This window comes from Chenopodium quinoa, unplaced genomic scaffold (assembly GCF_001683475.1).
Source record: "Chenopodium quinoa cultivar QQ74 unplaced genomic scaffold, ASM168347v1, whole genome shotgun sequence".
Lineage (NCBI taxonomy): Eukaryota > Viridiplantae > Streptophyta > Magnoliopsida > Caryophyllales > Amaranthaceae > Chenopodium > Chenopodium quinoa.
The window spans coordinates 3,106,240-3,127,532 of NW_018745523.1; the positions used below are offsets into that span (position 1 = coordinate 3,106,240).

A 21,293-nucleotide genomic window follows, 5' to 3' on the forward strand; every position below is an offset into this window, starting at 1 on the left:
ACACCGTCTTCCTTTGATCAAATACATGCATTATTCATTCTTTATTTGCAGCCTTGAACCCCTTATTTTACAATGCAAGTTATTGACAGCCCCAAAAGAAATTTTCTTGATTTGAGAGTTCTTGTAATGTGGTTGAAAGTGAGGAAAAACTTGATCAAGAAATGGAGGAGGAAGTTGAAGTTAAAAAAAAAAAGGTGGAATGGGTGTTTTTCAATTGGGTTTTTTGTGATTTTTGGTTTAATTATTCAAGAGCTATTTAGCCTAATTTCTAAAGCAATTTCTCAATCAAAGAAATAAAAATTGGTTAATAGGGTTAAACAAGGAATTACAAGGGAGGAAAAGATAAGAAACACCAATTTGTAGCTTTTTAAGGGTTGTTTTTCGAAAAGTTGTATTCCTATTTATTGAATTTTTTTACTCCCTCGCTCCTATAATACTTGATATGTTGGGGTGAACACGTAATTTAAGAAAACTACAAGTAGGTAAAAAAAATCAGATAATTTTTCTCCTTCTCTCCTATCTCCTCCTTCCTCTCTCCAAAACCCTAGCCTCCATTATTGATATTTAAAGGTGCTTCCATCGGTTTTAATTGATGGAAAGCCCCAATCCTAGTTTCTTTAAAGTTTTGGGAAATTCTCTTTGGTAATCACGAATTTTTATTATTTCTCAATGGTAAACTGTGAAATTTTTTTATTATCAATGGTAATCACAAATTAATGTTACAAAGCCAATGATAATAAAACGATTTACTAGGGTTAATCTTGGTTAAGTAACACTAAATTTACATTAGTACCCTCCAAATGATTTAAAAAAAACACAAAAAAAATCCAAACCCCGGCCACCCAACCAACCGCCAGCCCCCTCCCATTGTCGGCGCTAAGCTCGGCCAGGGTGGAGGTGTCTCAAACCACTCCCTCGCCGGAGACCCCACCGATATTGCAATCCCATCCGAAACCGTGTTTCCAACCCCTGTTCCCAACCCACTCTCTCTCTCCTCTCATCACACACCGAAACCGATTCTCGTAGTACCCCTTTTCAATTTTTTTTTAGCTTTATTTAAATAAATTTTAAGGGGGATGTTATGTGTTGTGCTTGTGAATTAGAGGTTAATTAAACCAATTCAACAACAACAACAACAACAGGTGGACGACAGCAATGTAATAAGAATAACTTCTTCATCAACCCTTGAATTTGAGTGTGAGTGAGGTTGCATTGCGTTTCGAAGGGAGAGGGGTATGGATTTCAGTTGTTTTTTAGGGAGGTGGTGGGTTTTTTCAGGGTTTTGACGGGGAAAATGGTACGGTGAGGTAGGGGCGGGGAAGTGAGGTGGATAGCGGCGAGGTGCAAGGAAGGGAGATGGGTAGCGGCGGGGGTGCAGGGATGGGAGTTGGCAGCGGTGCAAGTGGCTGGAAAGGGAGGTGCACTGGGGAGGGGAAAGAGAAAGGAAGAAAGAACCATGGAGGGGGAAAGAGAAAGAAAGAAGAAAGAATTGGTTGGGGGTATACGTAAGTGTGTCTTTTTACAGTCCACCAATTAAACCATGATTAAGAATTAACATGTTGCTTAATTTAAGTTACCATTGACTTAGTAATATTAATTCATGATTACCATTGATAGTCAAAAGTTTCAGATTTTACCACTAAGAAAAAATAAAAGTTCGTGATTACCAGTGAGAATTTTCCTAAAGTTTTTTTAGGTTTTATAATAATGCTTCATCCTTTTGGGAGGAACTTTTATCCCTCGAAAGAAAGGGTTTCTGATCTCCTTCGAAAGACAAGGGTTTTTCGACCTACTTCGAAAGACAGGGTTTATCTCCTCTTTTCGGGGGAGAAATTTCTTAGTTTTGAATTTATTATATTAGATCTAATGGATTGTCGTGAAATTATTATATTGGTGAAAAAGTTATCGAGTTTTCGAATGCAGACAGATGAATCAGAAGAAAAACATCCTCACGACTACAAAGGATCATTAGATTATCTCTCCAATAAGACTGTATTTTCCGGCGATATAAGCGGGAGATGTTCCACAGTACAAGGTCTAGTCGACAATCGTAGTTTTTATGAAGAAAAATTTTATTTGATTCAATATATTATGTATTTGTTAACGTCGAATCTATATTGTAAATGTCGCATGACTTTTAATTAATGAAACTTTTTTGCTATTAATAATAAATAACTACAAGTAGGTCTATGTAAAACATTTGTTTATTGTATAAAACATTCTCTACTTTTCTATTTTTATATTACAAAAAATAATAAGTGAGGTGAAAGTGGGATAGGTGAAGAGAGAAAATGTGTGAAAATATTTTTTTTAATGTTCCCATTCCATATTTAGTAATGTGTCAACTATGTGACTAGCACTGTCAAAACCGTTTGACATTTCGGGTTCGGTTCGGTTTGAAATCAGTTCGGTATTAAATCGGGTCGGTTTGAAATCGGTTTAAGTGTCTCGCGGGTCGATTTCAGTTCGGTTTAAATATTTATCGGTTCGATTCGGTTTCGGTTTATTCTTGAGCGGTTTTAATTCGGTTCGGGTTGTAAACAATCCGGGTAGTAAACGGTTCGGTGCAGACGGGTTGCAGTTTGTTAACAGTTCGGTGTAAACGGTTTTTATCCCGGTTCAAATAGTTTCGGGTTGGAAACGGTTTCGGGTTAGAAACAGTTCGGTTCTTTTTCGGTTCAGTTTATAATTGGTTCGGTTCTTTTTCGGTTCAATTATGGCAGGAGGATTTTTAGTGGCAGGAAGATATTTTATACGGAGTACTATGATAATAATTTGGCAGGAAGATATTTTATACTTGATAATAATTTGGCAGGAAGATATTTTATACTATGATAATAATTTTTCAATAAATATTAATTTGACAGGAATAATTTTTGTACTAATTAAATTTCATTTAAAACACCTTTTAACTTGATTGTAATATTCTCTTTATATTAAGCAGTTTGTAGCCGATTCGTTTATAAGCGGTCCGGTTCATAAACGATTCGGTTTGCAAACGGTTCTGTTTATAAACGGTTCGACTTATATACAGTTCGGTGCAAACGGGTCGCGGGTTGTTAACGGTTCGGTATAAACAGTTTTTATCCCGGTTCAAACTGTTTTGGGTTTAAAGCGGTTACGGGTTAGAAACAGTTCGGTTCTTTTTCGGTTCGATTTGATTTCAGTTCGGTTTAGAACTGGTTCGGTTTATCAACGGGTTCGGATCTTATACGGTGTGACGTTATTTGGATCGGTTCGGTTCAGGTTCATTCGCATACGGTTTGGGTCAATTTTCTATTTCAAAAAAACGATTTTTAATCGGCTCGGTTCTCATTTGGGTCGGTTTATTTCGGAAAGTTTAACAGTTTCGATTTGAAATTTCACAGCACTAATTGTGACACAAATAAAAATAGAAAGTATATCAAATAATATGGGACAAAGGGAGTAATTAGAAAAAACACCCCTAACATTTTACAAAAAAAAGACCTCTCATATCTCATTAAAAAAAAATAATAATAATAATAAAAAAAAAAAGTAACCCCTCCACTCTTTGTAGAACTTGTTATGTACACTCGATTCTATACAACAAATTTTATGTCTCATCTATCAAATATTTTAGCTCTTTCTCTCAAGAAATTCAACCCCTCCTACTTTCTCCATGGCCACCTCTCGGTCCACCCAGGAGGACACTATTAAGCAATTATAAGGTAATTTATAAAATTTATGGAAATTACTTCTCTTTTTGTGGGTAGAACCCTAATTCTTTGCATTGATTTTATGTACTGTAGATTTTAAAATCTTAGTGGTTCTCCTCATCCAAATCATCCCAATACTTCACTCATAAGAAGTTCTGCTAATGAGGTTAGTAATGTGGTCCAAAAATTGATCTTGAAATTTTCAATTTTGATTCTATGTATTTTAATTGGGTTCTTTCGTTGTCAATTAGATATGATAGTGTCAATTAAAGTTTTATGGTTGTAATTAAATATATGTATAACAGTTGATTTTGGATTGTTTGAATCAATTATATTCAATATTAATCTCGATTAATAGTTTACTAGAAAAAATGAGAATGATTTTGTTAGGCATGAATTGATTAATAAGACTATGATTTGTTTTATGGTATGAGAATGGTGTATTATATGAAGCTGGATGTTTCTAGAGTGTTGCTTGTGTTGGTGCCATTAGCTTTGATGAAGAGTGCTATTTGAGAATAGAAATTTAGGTTTGATCTGCTAACTATCAATTTATCATCAATTTAATTTGTATGTCCTTAGAAATATAACCTTAATTTTTACACCAATTTGATATGGCACAAAATCTCCACTATCTAAACATCAACCAAATTATTAGTTTTCTGACTGAGTAATGAACAGCAACACTTATGCTGATGAGCGTACACCAATTTACGCATCTTGTCCTTAATCATCAGTCTACCCTTCATAGCAAACCGAAGCACGAGCCTATGTGTAGGGACTGTCAATGTGAACCAAACTGCTGCTATCCGAGAAACATTCTGCTACATCCCAGCTTGAAGATTTGGTGTACGGAAAAAAAGATGGAGGATATTATCAATCATTCCCAGCTTTCTGTTGGAAAACCAAAAGAAACTTGTTGCAGCTACTATGGCTATGCGATGCATAACTATATAAGAAGACACGCACTTAAAGATTTGGAATTTGATAAATGTGATGCAGGTCCTTATTATATTCCTGCAGTTGAAGGAGATGAGGAAATTGGAGGCAACTCAGTAACTACTTTAGAAGAACATGATGGTTTGATGGATGTTTAGAAGACCACAATGTTGCTGAATCTAAAAATGAAGTGAAAAATCTGGTTTCTGATGTTGCTGTTTCTGAACCCAAATTGGGTGATTTGGAAGAGAAAATTATTAGTTTCGCAGAAAAAAGGTAGGAAGTGTTGATGATATGAAATTAACTCTGTTGAAATTGATGGTTAAAAGAAGTGAAAATAACCCAAATGAAATTTATTTGGATATTTGGATTAGCTTGGTTGGTTGTGGTGGATTTGATGGTGTTGATGTGTTTCGCAAGAGTAAGAAGGCTTTTACAAAGGCTATTGCTACATATAGGATAAGAAAATCTGCAGCCGTAATGAAAGGAGAGAGCTTCTTTAGACCATCTCAGATAAATGGTTATATGATAGTTGGTATTGTTGAGTCTAGGGAGGAGAGGGAGAAGACTCCATCACCTAGAAGGAATCCGAAGGTGAACAGCTCGGTAAGATTGAATTTGGAGGTGAGTTCAGTGGTAGGATATGCAAAACAGGGAGGAAAGTGTGTTTGCTGTGACTGGTGAAAGAAAAGCAAAGAAGAGTAAGGTGTCTAGTTGTGCTTCAGAGTTTGCTAAGCAAGAGGTATGGCCTTGATTTCTTATTTTGAGCTATAAAATGTGTAGAATTTCTTGGCCTTATTTCTGATTATATTGCTTTATTATCATAGTACTGATATTGATGCTTCATCATTTTGTATAGAATGTTATTTTGTTATGCATAATTTCATCGTTAGAATAAGCTTAAACATTAACTTCTTTTGTGATAAACTGATCATTGTTACATAGATTATTCCTCAATTTGATTGTTTGCATTATTGGTGAATTTAGCTAATTATACTCTGATTGAACAAATGTGGGAAATAATCCGTTTGTTTGTTAAAAACTACATAATCTATTGATATGCACTTCTGTAGTTCTGAATTCTGATCATCACACTCTTCTGTAGATCATAAATTGATTAGTCTGAGACTGTTCTCAATTCCCTTGCCTTAAATTGGTTATTATCCCATGCCTAAGTTCATAGATCATGAAAGCCTTGTACGAGAGGCTCCTCGATCCATAAGTTTGATTTACACGAGTCCGAGTAGCATACTCCTAAACTTCCAATGCCAACTACAAGATGAACCTTACTTTAATATACAAACAATTACCAACTCTTTAGGAATGCACCTTACTTTAATGTTGGAAACAATGATATGTAGTTTGTACAGAATTACACTAGTTTAGTTGATAAATTAAATAGTACATTTATTTTTTTGAAAACATAAATTAAATAGTACATTGTTTAATGTGATTGAGGATGTAATTCATACAAAATCAATACTAGTATAACAAATCTTATAGTACTAATTTCATCGACATATTATTGCTTATGCACTTGTATAAAGGATGATCAATTGCCTTCTGAACTTGTTTACAAAAACTTAAACAGGATGTCAAAGAGGAAGGGACAAGGACAACATTAAGGCGATCGCAACGACTCCGGGCGCTAAATGAATTGTATCTCCCAGAAGCTGAAAACAGCATTTTGGTGGCTATGTCCAACCTTAAGCATTACTAGAAGCAGCATATTTCAGTGCTTTCCTGCTTAAATTAACTTTAGATAGTCTAACTACACAACATTTGCAAAGTTAGGCCTTTTTTCTTTTTTTTTTTTTTTTTTGGGTAGAAAGTTGGTATTAATCTGTACTTGATTATGATCATATTTGATATACTTTTATGAAGTAAAAGTGGAATAATTTTAGATTTTTAGGGCTATTTTTCATTATTCTTGTTATGATGGTGACTAACCTATGTTTGCCTTTTCCTTTAAATTTGTGCATTGGCCTAATAATCTTATCCTTGTGACTTTTTTTTTAAAAAAAAATTATTATTTTTTTAATCTTTTGGACCACAATTAAAGTTGCCTTAAAATTGGCTTTTTGTTGTGGATAATGTTCATGTCAACGGAGGGGCATATTTATAGATTAATTTTGTTATGAAAAGTTGGGATGAATTGGAATCCATTTTCCCAAAAAAATAAAAATAAAAAAGGTAAGTCTTCCTACTTGTATACTGTGTCCGCACCATGTTTCCTGGTAGTTTAGCAAGAATATGTTTTATAATAACCGATGCATGTTACACGTTTTTAAGAACTTCGGTTGATATAATACATATTATCCATGTCACCTAGTTTAATTGAATAAGTTAGTATAAAAGGAATTATCATCCTAAGCTTTTAAATTATTTTACGTGTGAAATGATTATGAACTTTTCTTAAAAAAAATAATAATTGTATAATTTACTGTATATAAAAAGGTACATAGTAGAATATTTGTATCTTTTTTTTTAAAGAAAAAGTTTCAAAAATTAGTGGGTGATGAGCCTCCTGCATGTCCCCTTTGTTCCGCTCTTGTTCATCATGTCACCGAATAGGAATAACCATAGGCACATACCACCTATACCTTAGCAAACATATAGGATGACATTCTTGAAATTAACTTAAAATTTATCAAATAAAAGTAAATTTCAAGTGAGCCAAGGTGGAAGGAATTTTGGTGGAAAATATGACGGTAAAAAGTATCACTACGTGCATATTAGTTCATAAAAAATACTATTAAGACAACTTATACTTAATTGTACATTATATATGCATAATAATACATATGAATGAACCAATGTAGCATAATAATACACATGAATGTACCATTGTAGAAAAAAATCAAACAAAAAAAAAATAATTAAAAACCTCAAAACGCCCTCCTATATACATGCTAAATAAATAGGTGCTATGCGCCTATATACACTCAACAAATTGTAGAACATTGTTACTTTTATAGAGCAAATGGATGCCCAAGCTAATGGTGGTCATCATATTTTTTTATTACTTTCTCTCTCTTCCACCTCATTTATGCCCAACTCCCATGCCCATACACTCACATTGGTTGCCCTCCAAATTTGTGGGCATTGATTCTCTTTTCCTTCCATTCCCACGTGAGTCTTCATCAATTGAAAAAAAAAAAAATTAAACCTCCTCTCTTTGTTGGACAAGTGGCGAAATACCACTAAATGCTCACACTCAACAAATGGTCATGGCCATGACCTGGTCATGAATCATTTCTCACCAAAAGTACAACTTTTTCATTTTTTATTTTTTATTTTTTATTTTTCTCTCTCTTCATGCCCACCCAAAATGGACAACCATTGGCTATACTCTAAGTTACAGTATTTCAATAATTTCACTCGGACAAATAATGGTTTGAGCCACCAAATTTATTTATTTATTTATTTATTATTATTATTATTATTATTTATCTAGCAAGGCTAGGTCTAATGATAAAAGTTGACCTCATAACTTAAAAAACATGAAATTAAATTATCCCAGGGATTTTATGGGGTAATAATTATGTTACCCTCCCTCAACTCCCAGTAAGACTGATTTGTAAGATTGGATTTTATGGGACGATAACATGTTAGTAGCACTGTCAAAACGGTTTAACAGTTTGGGTTCGGTTCAGTTTAAAATCGGTTCGATATTAAATTGGGTCGGTTTGAAATCGGTTTAAGTGTCTCGCGAACGGTTCCAGTTCGGTTTAAATAGTTATCGGTTAGATTCGGTTTCGGTTTATTCTTGAGCGGTTTTAATTCGGTTCGGGTTGTAAACATTCCGGGTAGTAAACGTTCGGTGCAGACGGGTGTCAGTTTGTTAACGGTTCGGTGTAAACGGTTTTTATCTCGGTTCAAACAGTTTCGGGTTGGAAACGGTTTCGGGTTAGAAACAGTTCAGTTCTTTTTTGATTCAATTTATAACTAGTTCAGTTCTTTTTCGATTCAGTTTATAATTGGTTCGGTTCTTTTTCGGTTCAATTTATAACTGGTTCGATTCTTTTTCGGTTCACTTTATGGCATGAGGATTTTTAGTGGCAGGAAAATATTTTATATTATGATAATAATTTGGCAAGAATACATTTTATACTATGATAATAAATTTTCAATAAATATTAATTTGGCAGGAAGAATTTTTGTACTATAATAATTGAATTTCATTAAAGACACATTCTAACTTGATTTTAATATTCTCTTCATAGCAAGCAGTTTGTAGCCGATTCGTTTATAAACGGTCTGGTTCATAAACGATTCGGTTTGCAAGCGGTTCGGTTTATAAACAATTTGGTGTAAACGATTTTTTTCTCGGCTCAAACGGTTTCGGGTTGAAAGCGGTTTCTGGTTAGAAACAGTTCGGTTCTTTTTCGGTTAAGTTTTATTTCAGTTTGGTTTAGAACTGGTTCGGTTCATTAACGGGTTTGGTTCTTATACACTGTAACGTAATTCAGATCGGTTTGGTTTCGGGTTCATTCACATACGGTTCGGGTCGGTTTTTGGTTTCAAAAAAATGATTTTTGATCGGTTCGGTTCTCATTTGAATCGGTTTGTTTCGGACAATTAAACGATTTCGGTTTGAAATTTGACAACACTACATGTTAGAGATGTCAATAGAGTTGTTTTCCACGCTTGTTAAAAAATTAAATAAATATTATAATTAAAAAAAAAAAATTATGTACCAGCAAATGTTAGTCCTGCAAATAACTGAATAGGGACTATGCTTTATGGCCTATATGGGTTTAATGATCTCCAAACATCCATTGTCTCTGAAATGGTAATAATATTTGATTAATTGTCCGTTCACTTTAGTTTAAGTTCAGTTTAATTCAATTCAGTTTAGTTTATTTCAGTTCAGTCCAGTTCAGTTTAGCTCCAATCAGTTCAGTTCAGTTCAGTTCCTAATTTCATTCTTTTATAAAATATTCATTTCAGCTCTATTTAGTTCAGCTCAGTACAACTCAGCTCTAATAAGTTTAGTTCTGCTTTGTTCAGCTCAGTTCTGTAAATGTAAACAAGCTCTAATTCAAGAAAAAATCATTTTACTCTCTAAATATGTCAGTTATGTATAGAGGTGTCAAATCGGGTACTCAGATAGAGTTTGGGTTAACCCACGATGGGTCAGTGTGTTTGGATCGGGTAATGACGGCTCATTTTATCCTAACAAACCAAATCAAGTCGGATTAAGCTTAATTATATTCGAGTCAAAGGTGGGTCAAGGTATGATCAGGTACAAATCGAATTCGGGTCAAGTCAAATTCGGGTCGAGTCATATCGAGTTCAATTAAGCTCGGATTCGAATTTAATTGGGTTTATTTGGGTCAAAATTGATTTAATAGACTATGAATCAAATCATTTCGAATTCGGTTAGATCTCAATTCAAATCAATCATGTAATTTTAAACTCATTATAGAGCTTTTTTCTATACAAGTATTTTATTATCTTTCACTCCTATGAACCCCATTTTTAATTGTTAGTAGAATTTCTCTTTTCTACTAACAATTAAACATAACCCTCATTAACTACACTTATATTTAAAATCCACCATCTCCAATATAATAAAAAAAATTGTTAACTAATTAACTCATAAGTTTTGGGTCAGGTTAGTAGGATTGCGAGTAGTTTTGAATCAGGTAAAAAAAAAAGTCGGGTAAAATGAGGTATTTTTCGGGTATAAATGGTTTTGGGTAGATTTCGTTTCAGGTTAAATCGAATCCAGGTCTTGAATTGTCGGATTTTATTGGTTTCGGATAAATAATGAGTTGATACCAAATTGGGTTTAGATCGTAAATTTCCGGGTAAAATCGATTTTAAGTTAACTTCGGGTTGATTTCACCGATTTGGATGAAAAACTTTTCGGGTTCAACTAGTTCAAAAACAGTTCGGTTTCAAGTAAATCTTTCGGGCCGGGTAAGTTTTTGACACCCCTAGTTATGTCTTTTTTTTTGGATAAAATGTCATGACTCATTAATACGACCCACACGAGTACACGACACACAATCACTTAAAAAATCTGAATTATTAAATAATTTTGCAAAAAAGTTACGTAGTATATGTAGTACATTTAGATAATTAGATTTTTTGATGGCTAATAGTTCGATTTTGATGGACCATTAGATTTATTCCAAAAATGAATTTCATAACAGAAATAATCTATATAATTTTTATAATTTTAAGATTACTTAACGGCCAATGAGTGATCACCACTTATTTTCTTTACTTTACAGATTGTCTTTGAAATTTCCTAATAAAATTTTAAATCTTGTTGGTGGCTTGAAGTTTCACATTTGACATTCAAAACCTGTGTGCTTGTACTACTTGCGCAACAATTTCCGCTTTGCAGCCTAAGAAAAATGTTCATTTTATAGAACTTGTTCACGCCACCTGTAACAAAGAGTTGTGGTTTGATTTTAATAAGATATAATATGATCTGATATGAATTTATTATCTGATATGGTTTAATTTAATTTAATAATTTGACTAAATTTTGACCGTATATTAGTATTAATGTATAAAGAAAAACATAATCAAAATGGATTTTGTTGGAATTGTCTCATTACAAAATTTTCAAATATGTACTTTTTAAAAAAATTTAATACGCAATTAACGATATTTAACGATAAGTAAATGATAATTGAAAATTATGATCTATTCTGAATGCCTTAGTTTAATTTGGTCTGATTTAATCTGAGTTTATTGAAAAATAAGTAATAAGTATCTAAAACAAGTTGAAGAGAAAAATTCGTTATCTAGATATAATCACATCAAATCAAAGTAAGTGACAAGATTTTGGACATTTTTAGTCATGTTTCCTCTTTGACTTTCTTACCTTCAATCTTTTTTGTTTTCTTCTTTTTTTTTTTCACTCTCCCAAATCGTAATTGTAATGGCTGAATTTACTAGGGTATTCAGGATTCGCATATGTGACATGTTGGAATTAAATTAAGAATATTAGCCCAATTTATTCAACATTTGGAATTTTATTTTGAAAGTTAGTTGAAAATTTGATGTGAATGTTTTACATGTCTCACTTTAAGGGAAATTTTTGATGTAACATAATTCTTTTCATATAAGAACAATTATAATGAATATTTTAAAAAGTAAATTGCTTTTTATGAACCTGATAGATAAATTAATTTATGTAAAATAATAATAAAATACATAAAGAAAAACCAAGAACTCTATTTTTTATAAATCATACACATTAAACCATCAATTGGAAAAAAAACCATGGATTGGAAAATGGCCAAATTTAACAATTAGATATTGCCTCTCCCCTTCTCCCTCTCACCAAAATTGAAAGAAATGCTATTGTCAAAAAAAAAAAAAATTGAAAGAAATAAATCCTAATACTTTAATTAAAGCCTAATCTTTTGGTTGAGTTAATCATATATCATGGTTTAACAAACTCTTCACAATAAAAAGACCACGGGTTCATATCTCATCTAACTCTCATTATTTTCAAAGTGATAAAATATAAAAGGTACCCACATATAATGGTCTTTTGAACCCCGCCATATATACAAAACACAAATTCTTATATGTGGCTGACCACATCGTGTGGCCAGTCATTATGAGGGTTACTTTATTAGTGTTACAGGAGTTACCCGGTTAGTGTTTAGGGTTACTTTGTTAGTGTTATAGGGGTTACTCGGTTAATACTTTAAGGTTTACTTTGATCTTTTATAAGCGGTCATACGGTGAGACCAGCCGTATACAAGACGCACTAAATACAGAAAATTAAATAATAAATTAATCAAAAAGACATCTTTTGTTATTTATACCTAGATATATTCCATGGAGGCCGAAAATTAAATTCTCTATGAAGCTATTTAATCCATATTACATACTATTCATTTGTATATGTACGGTTGATTTAGTGTTGGGTATATTCTTCTTTATACTTAGCTTATTACTTATTGACCATGCCCTGTTACATGAGAGCCGGTTGGATTAAAAATGTGAATGCAACATGGGCCCCGTTATACCCAATGCCAACTTAATGTTTCACTTGAAAGGAGGAGTGGATGAGATTTGAACCCATTACCTTTATATCATTGATTATTCTTGGATATCATATATATTTTCATTTCAACTAAAAATTAAACGCCTTTAAGTTAATTAGTTGAGGCCCAAAAATTGATTTTATACTCTATCACTCGTATTAGTGAATTCATCCGGTTTGTATTAGATGTGTTGTGTGATTGTGTTTCAAAGACACAAGGGAATTTAGTTGATATCCTACTTGATTGTGTGTATGTCACGTAATAATTCGCAACAATATGAGATATTACCAAAATATAAGATAAGTTATCATCCGGTAGTATCTCTAACAATAGCACAATACTTTATTAGTTTATTGGAATTGTGCTTGAAGTTTTCAGTTTTGGTAAGCAATTAAATTTTCAATCAATTTTGATAAACAAATCTTATTAAATTAAAAAAAGTTACTCGGTACTATATTTTTTTTGTGCGTTAACCAAAAACCCTTTTCAATGTTTAGAAAATTAAACTTAAACGCTTATATTATGAAAAGATTTTTCCCAGGCAAGTTATATTATGATGTTTGCCAAAGAAATTGTGTTCGAAAATATCACTCCTTCATATTTTCCTTGGCAAGATTATGATAAATTTTCGCTAAATACTACGTAATATTGTTTGGCTTGATCACATGTATGATGTATTGTATAGTTATAAGTTAATAGTTGTACATCTGCCAAACTTAATCTCTTTACCAAAATATATATCGTTTAAGTAGATCTTTATGATCTAGTTCAAAGATCATAATAAAAAGCTGTCAAAAGATTACTATGCAATCATGCATTATACATCTATACCATGGGATCATAATATAATTAATTAAGTTGTTTATGTAAACAATTAGCTGTTCTAGCTCAAAGATGGATCGATTGAAGATATATATTAAAATCAAAATCATATCATTCATAAACCAACCAATTCGCCTTTGATAACCTCAATTAATTTGAATAAATAATGTAACGTATTATACAAAGTATATTTGAACACTGTATCTATGTTCATCGATCAAACACATAAACTCGGCTCCAATTCTATATGTATCATAACTTAATTCATAAGTAATTTTGAAATTAAAAGTTAAAACGAAATTAAAAGGTACTTTGTACAGGACTTAGAGGAGGTCTACAAAAACTACCTTTCCTAGTTAAACACGATAAATTTGATAAAGAACCCTTTGAATTTTTCTTTGATATGCCAGATTTTGGTAGAGTATATGATTTATAATTATTTAAACCACCTCCATAACTTTTACATGCTTTTAATCTTCTTTGATAAGGAGTATCTTTCTTTGCAAGGTCTTCTAAGCTTGCCACTTTTGCTAGTGACGTAAATGATTGTGATTTCCCTTGGTAAAACTTTGATAATCCTCTCCTGAAAAAACTAATAATAACAATAAACACGATAAGTAAATATGTCATGGATCATATCATCACAATAATTTCGCTATAATAAATATTAAGTATTGACATAAAATAGAGAGAAAAAATGAGTATAAAATTTTGAAATTCTTTAATAAGTGGACCGTCTAGTAATAGGAGAGGATCTCGTTTAGCACACATTTTAATATTGATCAAGGCCTAAAATAAAGGAACTTACTTGATGGGAAGTTGGTTCATGAGGTCGGATAATTCATACAAGGGTCCATTTGGTGATGATGGTGATGATGATGTTGATGATGCATCATCAAGCAAATCCGATGAAGATGATTCCTTAGAGTTGTTTGAGTCTTCAAAGGAGGATGAACTTGATGATTCACTGATGTATGTATCATCATGATGATCATACTTACCATCATGATGATGATGATGATTTTCTCCCATCATGTTATTCATGAACTTGTGATCTTCATCTATATGATAAAATCTCAAAAATTGTGATGCTTCCATTTTCTTGTGTTAATTTCTGTATGTTTTTGGAGAGAAAGAGAATAAAAGAAGAGAGAAAAATAACAATAATAATAACAATAATGATAGAAAGGAATGGTGAGAGATGAGAATATATACTATTTGTGTTTATAATAGATAGTATTAATAATACAACAACAAAATATAAGATTGAATCTTTTATGGGAGCATATTTATAATATAATATATATATCCACATGATTTATGCCACATGTCTAACGATGATTGTTGTCTTGGCCTCTTCCTAAGAGGTGATAAGGTGACACCAAGTAACACGGACCAAGTAACATATCACCCAACATGATCATGCCACGTGTATTTATTTCTTTTGTTGATCTTCTTGATTGGCTTGATTGAGTGATCAACTGATATTAATACCAACCAAATATGGGTTTGGTCTATTGATAAGATTAGATTTGTATTTTATGACTTTAAGGTTATGGGATAGACTTATCCTAGACACTTTAAAAGGTGAAAATGTAAGATTATTAATCTTGCACTTATTATTATGTTATAACTAATTTTGATAGGTAAACTATTATATAGACTTTTTCATTATTTATACATTAATTCTAATAAATTTTTACAAATAAACTTTGTATAAAATATTTTAAATGTTATCATTTCAAAATATAGCTATAAATTAGTTTTAATATTAAATTTTAAAAAAATTATATGTAATAGATAACTAACATAGTAACATGCTATTAACAGGAGTAAAAGTCAAAATAAAAAATTAATTCAACTATTAACAGGCGTTAAAGTCAAAATAGAGAATTAATTCCCAGAAAACTTAAGGATATACAAGAAGCATCATGTACCCTCATGTAAATTTGGGAGTAAGGAACTTTTTCTTTTGAAATAAATAAAAAACCTTATCTTATAGATTCCATATTATCCTATCTATGTGGGGTTTGTGGATGTATGAGTTGCTTATATTAGACCTCGCAAAACATTTGATAATAATTAATTGCATACTATGAAAGGATAAGCTTTATCGGCTATATCCGAGTCACCTTTGCTTGCTCGCCGACCATTTATTTTTGTAGTGTTATAGGTCACCTATCAAATATTCAAAAGTATGGTATGGATTTTTTTTTTAATTTTTTTTTTGGATAAATTATAATAATTGATATAACCATAATTTTATGTCGTCCTAATATTAAAATGCATGGATAGAAATCCTAACATATTGAAATACTATGTCTTATGCCGCGTTGTTCAAATCTATGTTGACCCATAATATGTGTTTTTCTAAGGCATGGTTTTGAATGCTTTCTCTTGGATGAATTTTAGAGTTAACCATTGTTTCAAGTCAAGCTTGAGAATGTTATCTAATTTTAATGAAAAAGGACTTTTTTTAGCATATAAATATGTTCTATTCATTTAATATACGAACTTATGAAGTACTTGATGATACATGTTTGAAATTTTATCAGTTAAGTTTAATATTGTGATTATGTATCTTGACATGATTAAACTTTTATCGTATATGCCACTAATATATGAGTATAAAAAATATTATCATGTTAGATACATCTCAAAGCATTTTATTCAAATATTTGATTCTTTTTATTTATTTTTTCTTACTCCAATAATCTTACAAGTCTTACTAGTATTCCAATATACCACACATGTTTAATTGGTTTAGTTATGGATCTAGAGTATATATCTTTTCTTTTATTTGATACTTGAGGTATTAGAATAAGTGAAAGGGCAAAATCTACCACTTTTATGTTTTAAAATGTATGGTCAAATGAGAAGGTCCATAAAATGAGAAGGATTTTATGTGCACAACTTTTGTATTAAATGTGAAAAAAAAAAAATCAATGTGCATAAATTTTAAACATGATATGCACATGTTCTAATTTTTTCAGAAAATTCAAAATTTTTATTAGTTCAAAAATCAATGCACATTTAGTGAAAAAATATCCACATTTAATGAAAAAGTTTTGCACATTTCTTCCTTATCATTCTTCTCATTTTAATAAACTTCTCATTCAATCCTAACCCTCACAATACTTTGACTTTTGTAATATTCATATGTCTAATTTGACTCTATTTTTTTTTTATCAATTTATCAAAAAACTTATATTGCTATGCAATAAATTTAATTTTATATTCTTCTTTATGTATATTTATTAGAAAAAGTTTTTCTACTCTTATTAATAATATATAATTACAAATATTAATGGTCAAAGTTGTGCATGGTCAATGTATTGCGATTATTATGAAACGAAAAGAGTATATCATTTATGGAAAGATGAACCAAGTAGTACTTAGTGTAGTTCCTAGGATTTTACTTTATGATTTCAAGGTCACGAGTTTGATTCCTAACAGTCATGGTACTTAGGTTGGGGTCGGGATTCATTTATCCTTCCATCCTTATTCCCCAAGAGCTTGACCTGCAAAACTAGACTAGCCTGGTTTAATTGTAAAAGGTCATAATTTAGGCCCCGTTCATCTCACTTTATTTTTGCTAAACGTAAATTATTTTTACTGAACTAAAAATTATTATATTTTTATTGAATAATTTTTTTAAGGTGAACTAAACAGTACTTTAGTAGAGTCATCGTCTCCTTAACCCACCAAATAACATTATCAATAAAATAATGTAAGGAGTATGATTTAGATAACGGAACTTATAATCTAAAATTCTAAGCTGGGAAGGTACTTCTTTTCCCTAAATTTTATGCATTTAGGTCTCATTCACTTCACCTTATATTTGCTAAAGTGAAATTATTTTTACTAAAACAAAATTATATTTACTGAACTTAAATTATTTTTACTATACTTAAATTAATTTTGCTGAACTTTACTGATTTTCTATTATAACTAGAGTGTACCCGTGCAAAATGCACGGGATATATGTTATATTAGAAACAATTAAATATATAATATAAGAAAAAATTTAATTCAAATAGGGAAGTTGATTTGATGTTGTAACTTAAGCCATGTTTTTTTAGAGTTGTTATGGTCTGATCTGCTTTACAATGCTCTGTTCAAATCTTCTCTATTGAATATTAGTAAACTGTTGACTCTTATACATGGGTGCTACTTTGTTAAATCTATAGAGGTTACTCGTTCTGTGTTATAGGGGTTAGTTAGTTAGTATCATACGGTCTATTTTTTTTTTTTATCTTTTGCAAGTAGCTATTTGGCGAGGCCAGTCCCGCAAATAGCTTGTGATGATTAGGGAAGTGTAGGTGTGTTAAATCTATAAAGGTTACCTGTTCTATGTTATAGGGGTTACGTAGTTATTGTCATAGGTCTATTTTTTATCTTTTGCAAGTAACTGTTCGGTGAGGTCAGTCGCGCAAATAGTGTGTTGTACATTTTTTATTTTTTATTTTGATGATTAGGGACGAAGTGGAAATTGTTTGTAGGACAATCCCCAAAAATTATGCATATAATTGAAGGGTTGGGGATTTAGGGTGCTATAGTAATTGTTGATAAAGGAATTGTGTATATGTGCTAATGCACGACATGTATTATACGCGAAAGAAAATAAGACAAAGTGAAATGTTAGTAATATTTTTTAAAAAAATTGAATTTTTATTAATTATTGCAATTCCTTGAAAAAATCCCAAAAAAAAAGGTGAGATGGGTAGTTATTATCCTTATTGATGTTTTTTTAAGTTAAAAAATAAATAATATAATGAGATGGGTACTGGGTAGTTATTGGTTTGTAAAAAATAATTTTTTAAAAAAAAAAATAATAAAAAAAACCCAAATGAATGAGATTTGAGTATTGGTGATTTGAAGGGTTGTGGTGAAGTGACTCTGCAATTATATAATAGATTTTTCTTTAAGAAAACTGCATTTTACTGAACTGAAATTGTTTTTAATTACTGAATTGAAATTAATTTTACTGAACTAAACTTATCTTTATTGAATTGAAATTATTTTTACTTAATATTATTTTCTTAAGGTGAAGTGAACGGAGCCTTAGAGCTCGTTTAATTATTTGTTCATATAAATTGAAATCGGATTAAAACAATTATATTTCGTGAATATTAACATTGCTTTGCTACCAATATATACAGTATACAAGATATGTCAAAGCCCCTAATTTAACTTAGCTATAAACAAGGTAACTAATTTAATATTCTAAAGACTATCGGCTAGGTAACTGGAATATATACACAATATATACCTATATATCTTAACACACCACCACTATTGAAGCGGGAGGTTGTCGAACGCTAAGACTGTCCCTAAAATCATCAAAAGAACTCGTGAAAGTCCCTTCGAGAGTATGTGGCACATGAAGAACACGGACTTGAGGCAACCTTCTCTTAAACAAAATGCATATTTTAATATGTTTCTTATGTTGAGTTAAACTGGATTACATGACAAATAAATAACACTCACATTATCGTAATACACAAAAGTAGCCTTTTTAATAGGACAATGCAACTTTAGGAGAAGGTTTAGGAGCCAACATTATTCAAATATTATATGTTAGCCGCACCACAATACTTCACCTCGGCACTAGATCATAACAAGGTAGGTTGTCACTTGGATGACCATGAGACCAAGTTATCGCCCATTCACCCGAAAAATATACAATAACCAGATGTTGAACACCTTGTATCAAGGCATCTACCCCAATTTGAATCAATATATAAGACTAGATTAATATTGAGTAGAAAAAGAAGGCGGATTGTAGACACCCATTTGTGTCTCCCCAAAACCAAACCCGGTGATGAGTACCTTTCACGTCGAACCATAATCGAATGAGGCGAAAGTGTGGAAAGGTCTAGCGTTGCGGAAAGTTTTAATTCTTTTCTCTTCTCCCTGTTTTTGAAAACTTTATTTTAAGAAAACAGCCAATCCAGTTTTTTTTGGTCCATGATATGGGTCCAATAGTGGTGTAGTTGGATGGAGCTTGCAAAGACCTTTCCAACGATATATTATAAGCCCAATTCCGATGAATATTGAGGAAGTTATGACCAATTTACTAAACTGGGCCCGGTTTGAGCTTTAAGTACGGCCCAATGATCTAGGGGAGGACCTAATATGATTTATCATTCCTAATATAATTAGGAATGGTTTTAGTCTTCTAGAACATTCTAGAAGGTTTTATCATTCTTAATTCAATTAGGATTCTTCAGAGTTTTAATCAAGATCAAATAGCATTTTCGACTGAAATTATATTATTTTATCTTCCAGTACGGTAAAATTATCGGATTTTCGAAAACGCGTTGAAATCCAATTTGGCGTCCAACCCCAGGCCTTGGCGCCTGGAATCAGGATTGGCGCCAGACGCCAGCCATTGGCGCCTGGCGCTAGCCACTGGTCCTGGCGCCAATGAGCCAGGGCTGGCGCCAAAGTGTTTTTGTGGTCTTCAGACTCTGTTTTGATAAATTATCTTTTTTTGGATGTTTTTCTCTATAAATATCGTATCAAATACTCTGTTTTCATCGTCAATGACCAATAATCAACTCTCTTCATTCACAAAATTATTCATCAATTACCGTTCATCAATTCTTTTCATCTTCATCATTCATTCATCAATTTTCAATAACATTAATTCATGCATTCTTTCTTTTCTTGGCTTTTTAATACAAAATTCCGCATTCACAAGATCTAGAAACACCTAGCCATATTCGAAGTTGCCTTCGCCCTAGGCGTGAAAGGTTTTAATTTATGAGGGTTTGGTCCCAAATCTCTCTTTCAATTATTTAATTTAATTGCTTTGATTTATTATTTTCCTTGAAGTTACTAACGTGTGTATTTTGTAATTAGAAAGAGGTACGAGGCATCCAAGTAAGTACTTTATTGATTTATTGATTTTATGATGTAGAAATCATGTTTGTATTGTTATTATGATATTCCTAGTATCATGTCTAGGATTTTTTTAATATTATATATGATTGCTATGATACCTTTTATTCTCTTCCTAATATTTATGATTGTTAGTGACATGCTAGGGTTTGTTATTAATCTTGTTAGTATCATGCCTAGGATCTTGCTATGCTTTAACATGATTATGATTTATTGATATTATTATTATTATTATTATTATTATTATTATTATTTATTATGTTGCTTGATATTTATTGTTATTGCTTGATCACACCTTTATTGAATGTTAAAGGGAATTTGGTACTTGCAATCACGCTTAATAAGATAATTTAATAATCTTGTTAGGTTAATTATGATTATTAATTCAAGTGATCGCCAATAATAGATTTGTTTGTGCATTAAATTCAACCAACATAGATTAAACAGGTTTAGGGTTAACCTATTGATTGTATGTTAGTCAGAAAGCGCACATGAATACGAGCAGAATAAAGTAGAGGCCTATTATTAGGGCAGGTTCAATCTCTTTTAGGTTGGATTTGTACTATCATCCCCGAACCCTTATTTGGTTCATGACCTTATGGAGTTGACGATCTCTTGGATCGTTAAGGGGTGTAACCTTCACCTCGTGAACGGTTTACAAGTTCCTTAAAAACTTGTTGGCGACTCTTTTGCTCTATCTTCTTCCCTTTTGGACGCCACCGTACTTTAGTGTATGATCACAGTGGGGTTCAAGCTAGTGGGATTTTTAAAGGCTTGAAATTATTCCCTATACGGATACAAGTGAAGAACATGATCTAAAGTACCCTTACATCCTATACCAACTAGTTTGCTTGAGGGCAAACATGTGATCAACCCGCAGATCATATGCGCCATATGAAAACACACTTGTTGGACGGCATAAGAT

At 31.7% G+C, this 21,293-nt stretch overlaps 1 protein-coding gene and 1 long non-coding RNA gene across 4 annotated transcripts; one reads left to right on the plus strand and one right to left on the minus strand.

Moving 5' to 3' along the window:
• Positions 1 to 3,191: 3,191 nt before the first annotated feature.
• On the plus strand, positions 3,192 to 6,934 carry LOC110715563. 3 transcript variants are annotated; one of them, XR_002510321.1, is made up of 4 exons: positions 3,197 to 3,689; positions 3,771 to 3,843; positions 4,359 to 5,358; positions 6,208 to 6,927. It is a non-coding gene; the product is annotated as an uncharacterized LOC110715563 (long non-coding RNA). The 3 variants fall into 3 exon arrangements; XR_002510322.1 differs by having other exon boundaries at positions 4,415 to 5,358; XR_002510320.1 differs by having other exon boundaries at positions 3,192 to 3,689; positions 3,771 to 5,358; positions 6,208 to 6,934.
• A 6,642-nt stretch (positions 6,935 to 13,576) lies between these two features.
• LOC110715533 lies at positions 13,577 to 14,725 on the minus strand. The gene is made up of 2 exons (XM_021894115.1): positions 14,271 to 14,725; positions 13,577 to 14,054 (listed from the first exon to the last, which is right to left on the minus strand). The coding sequence occupies exons 1-2, from the start codon at positions 14,558 to 14,560 to the stop codon at positions 13,763 to 13,765; spliced, it is 582 nt and encodes a 193-aa protein (XP_021749807.1). The 5' UTR covers positions 14,561 to 14,725; the 3' UTR covers positions 13,577 to 13,762.
• Between the last annotated feature and the right edge of the window lie 6,568 nt (positions 14,726 to 21,293).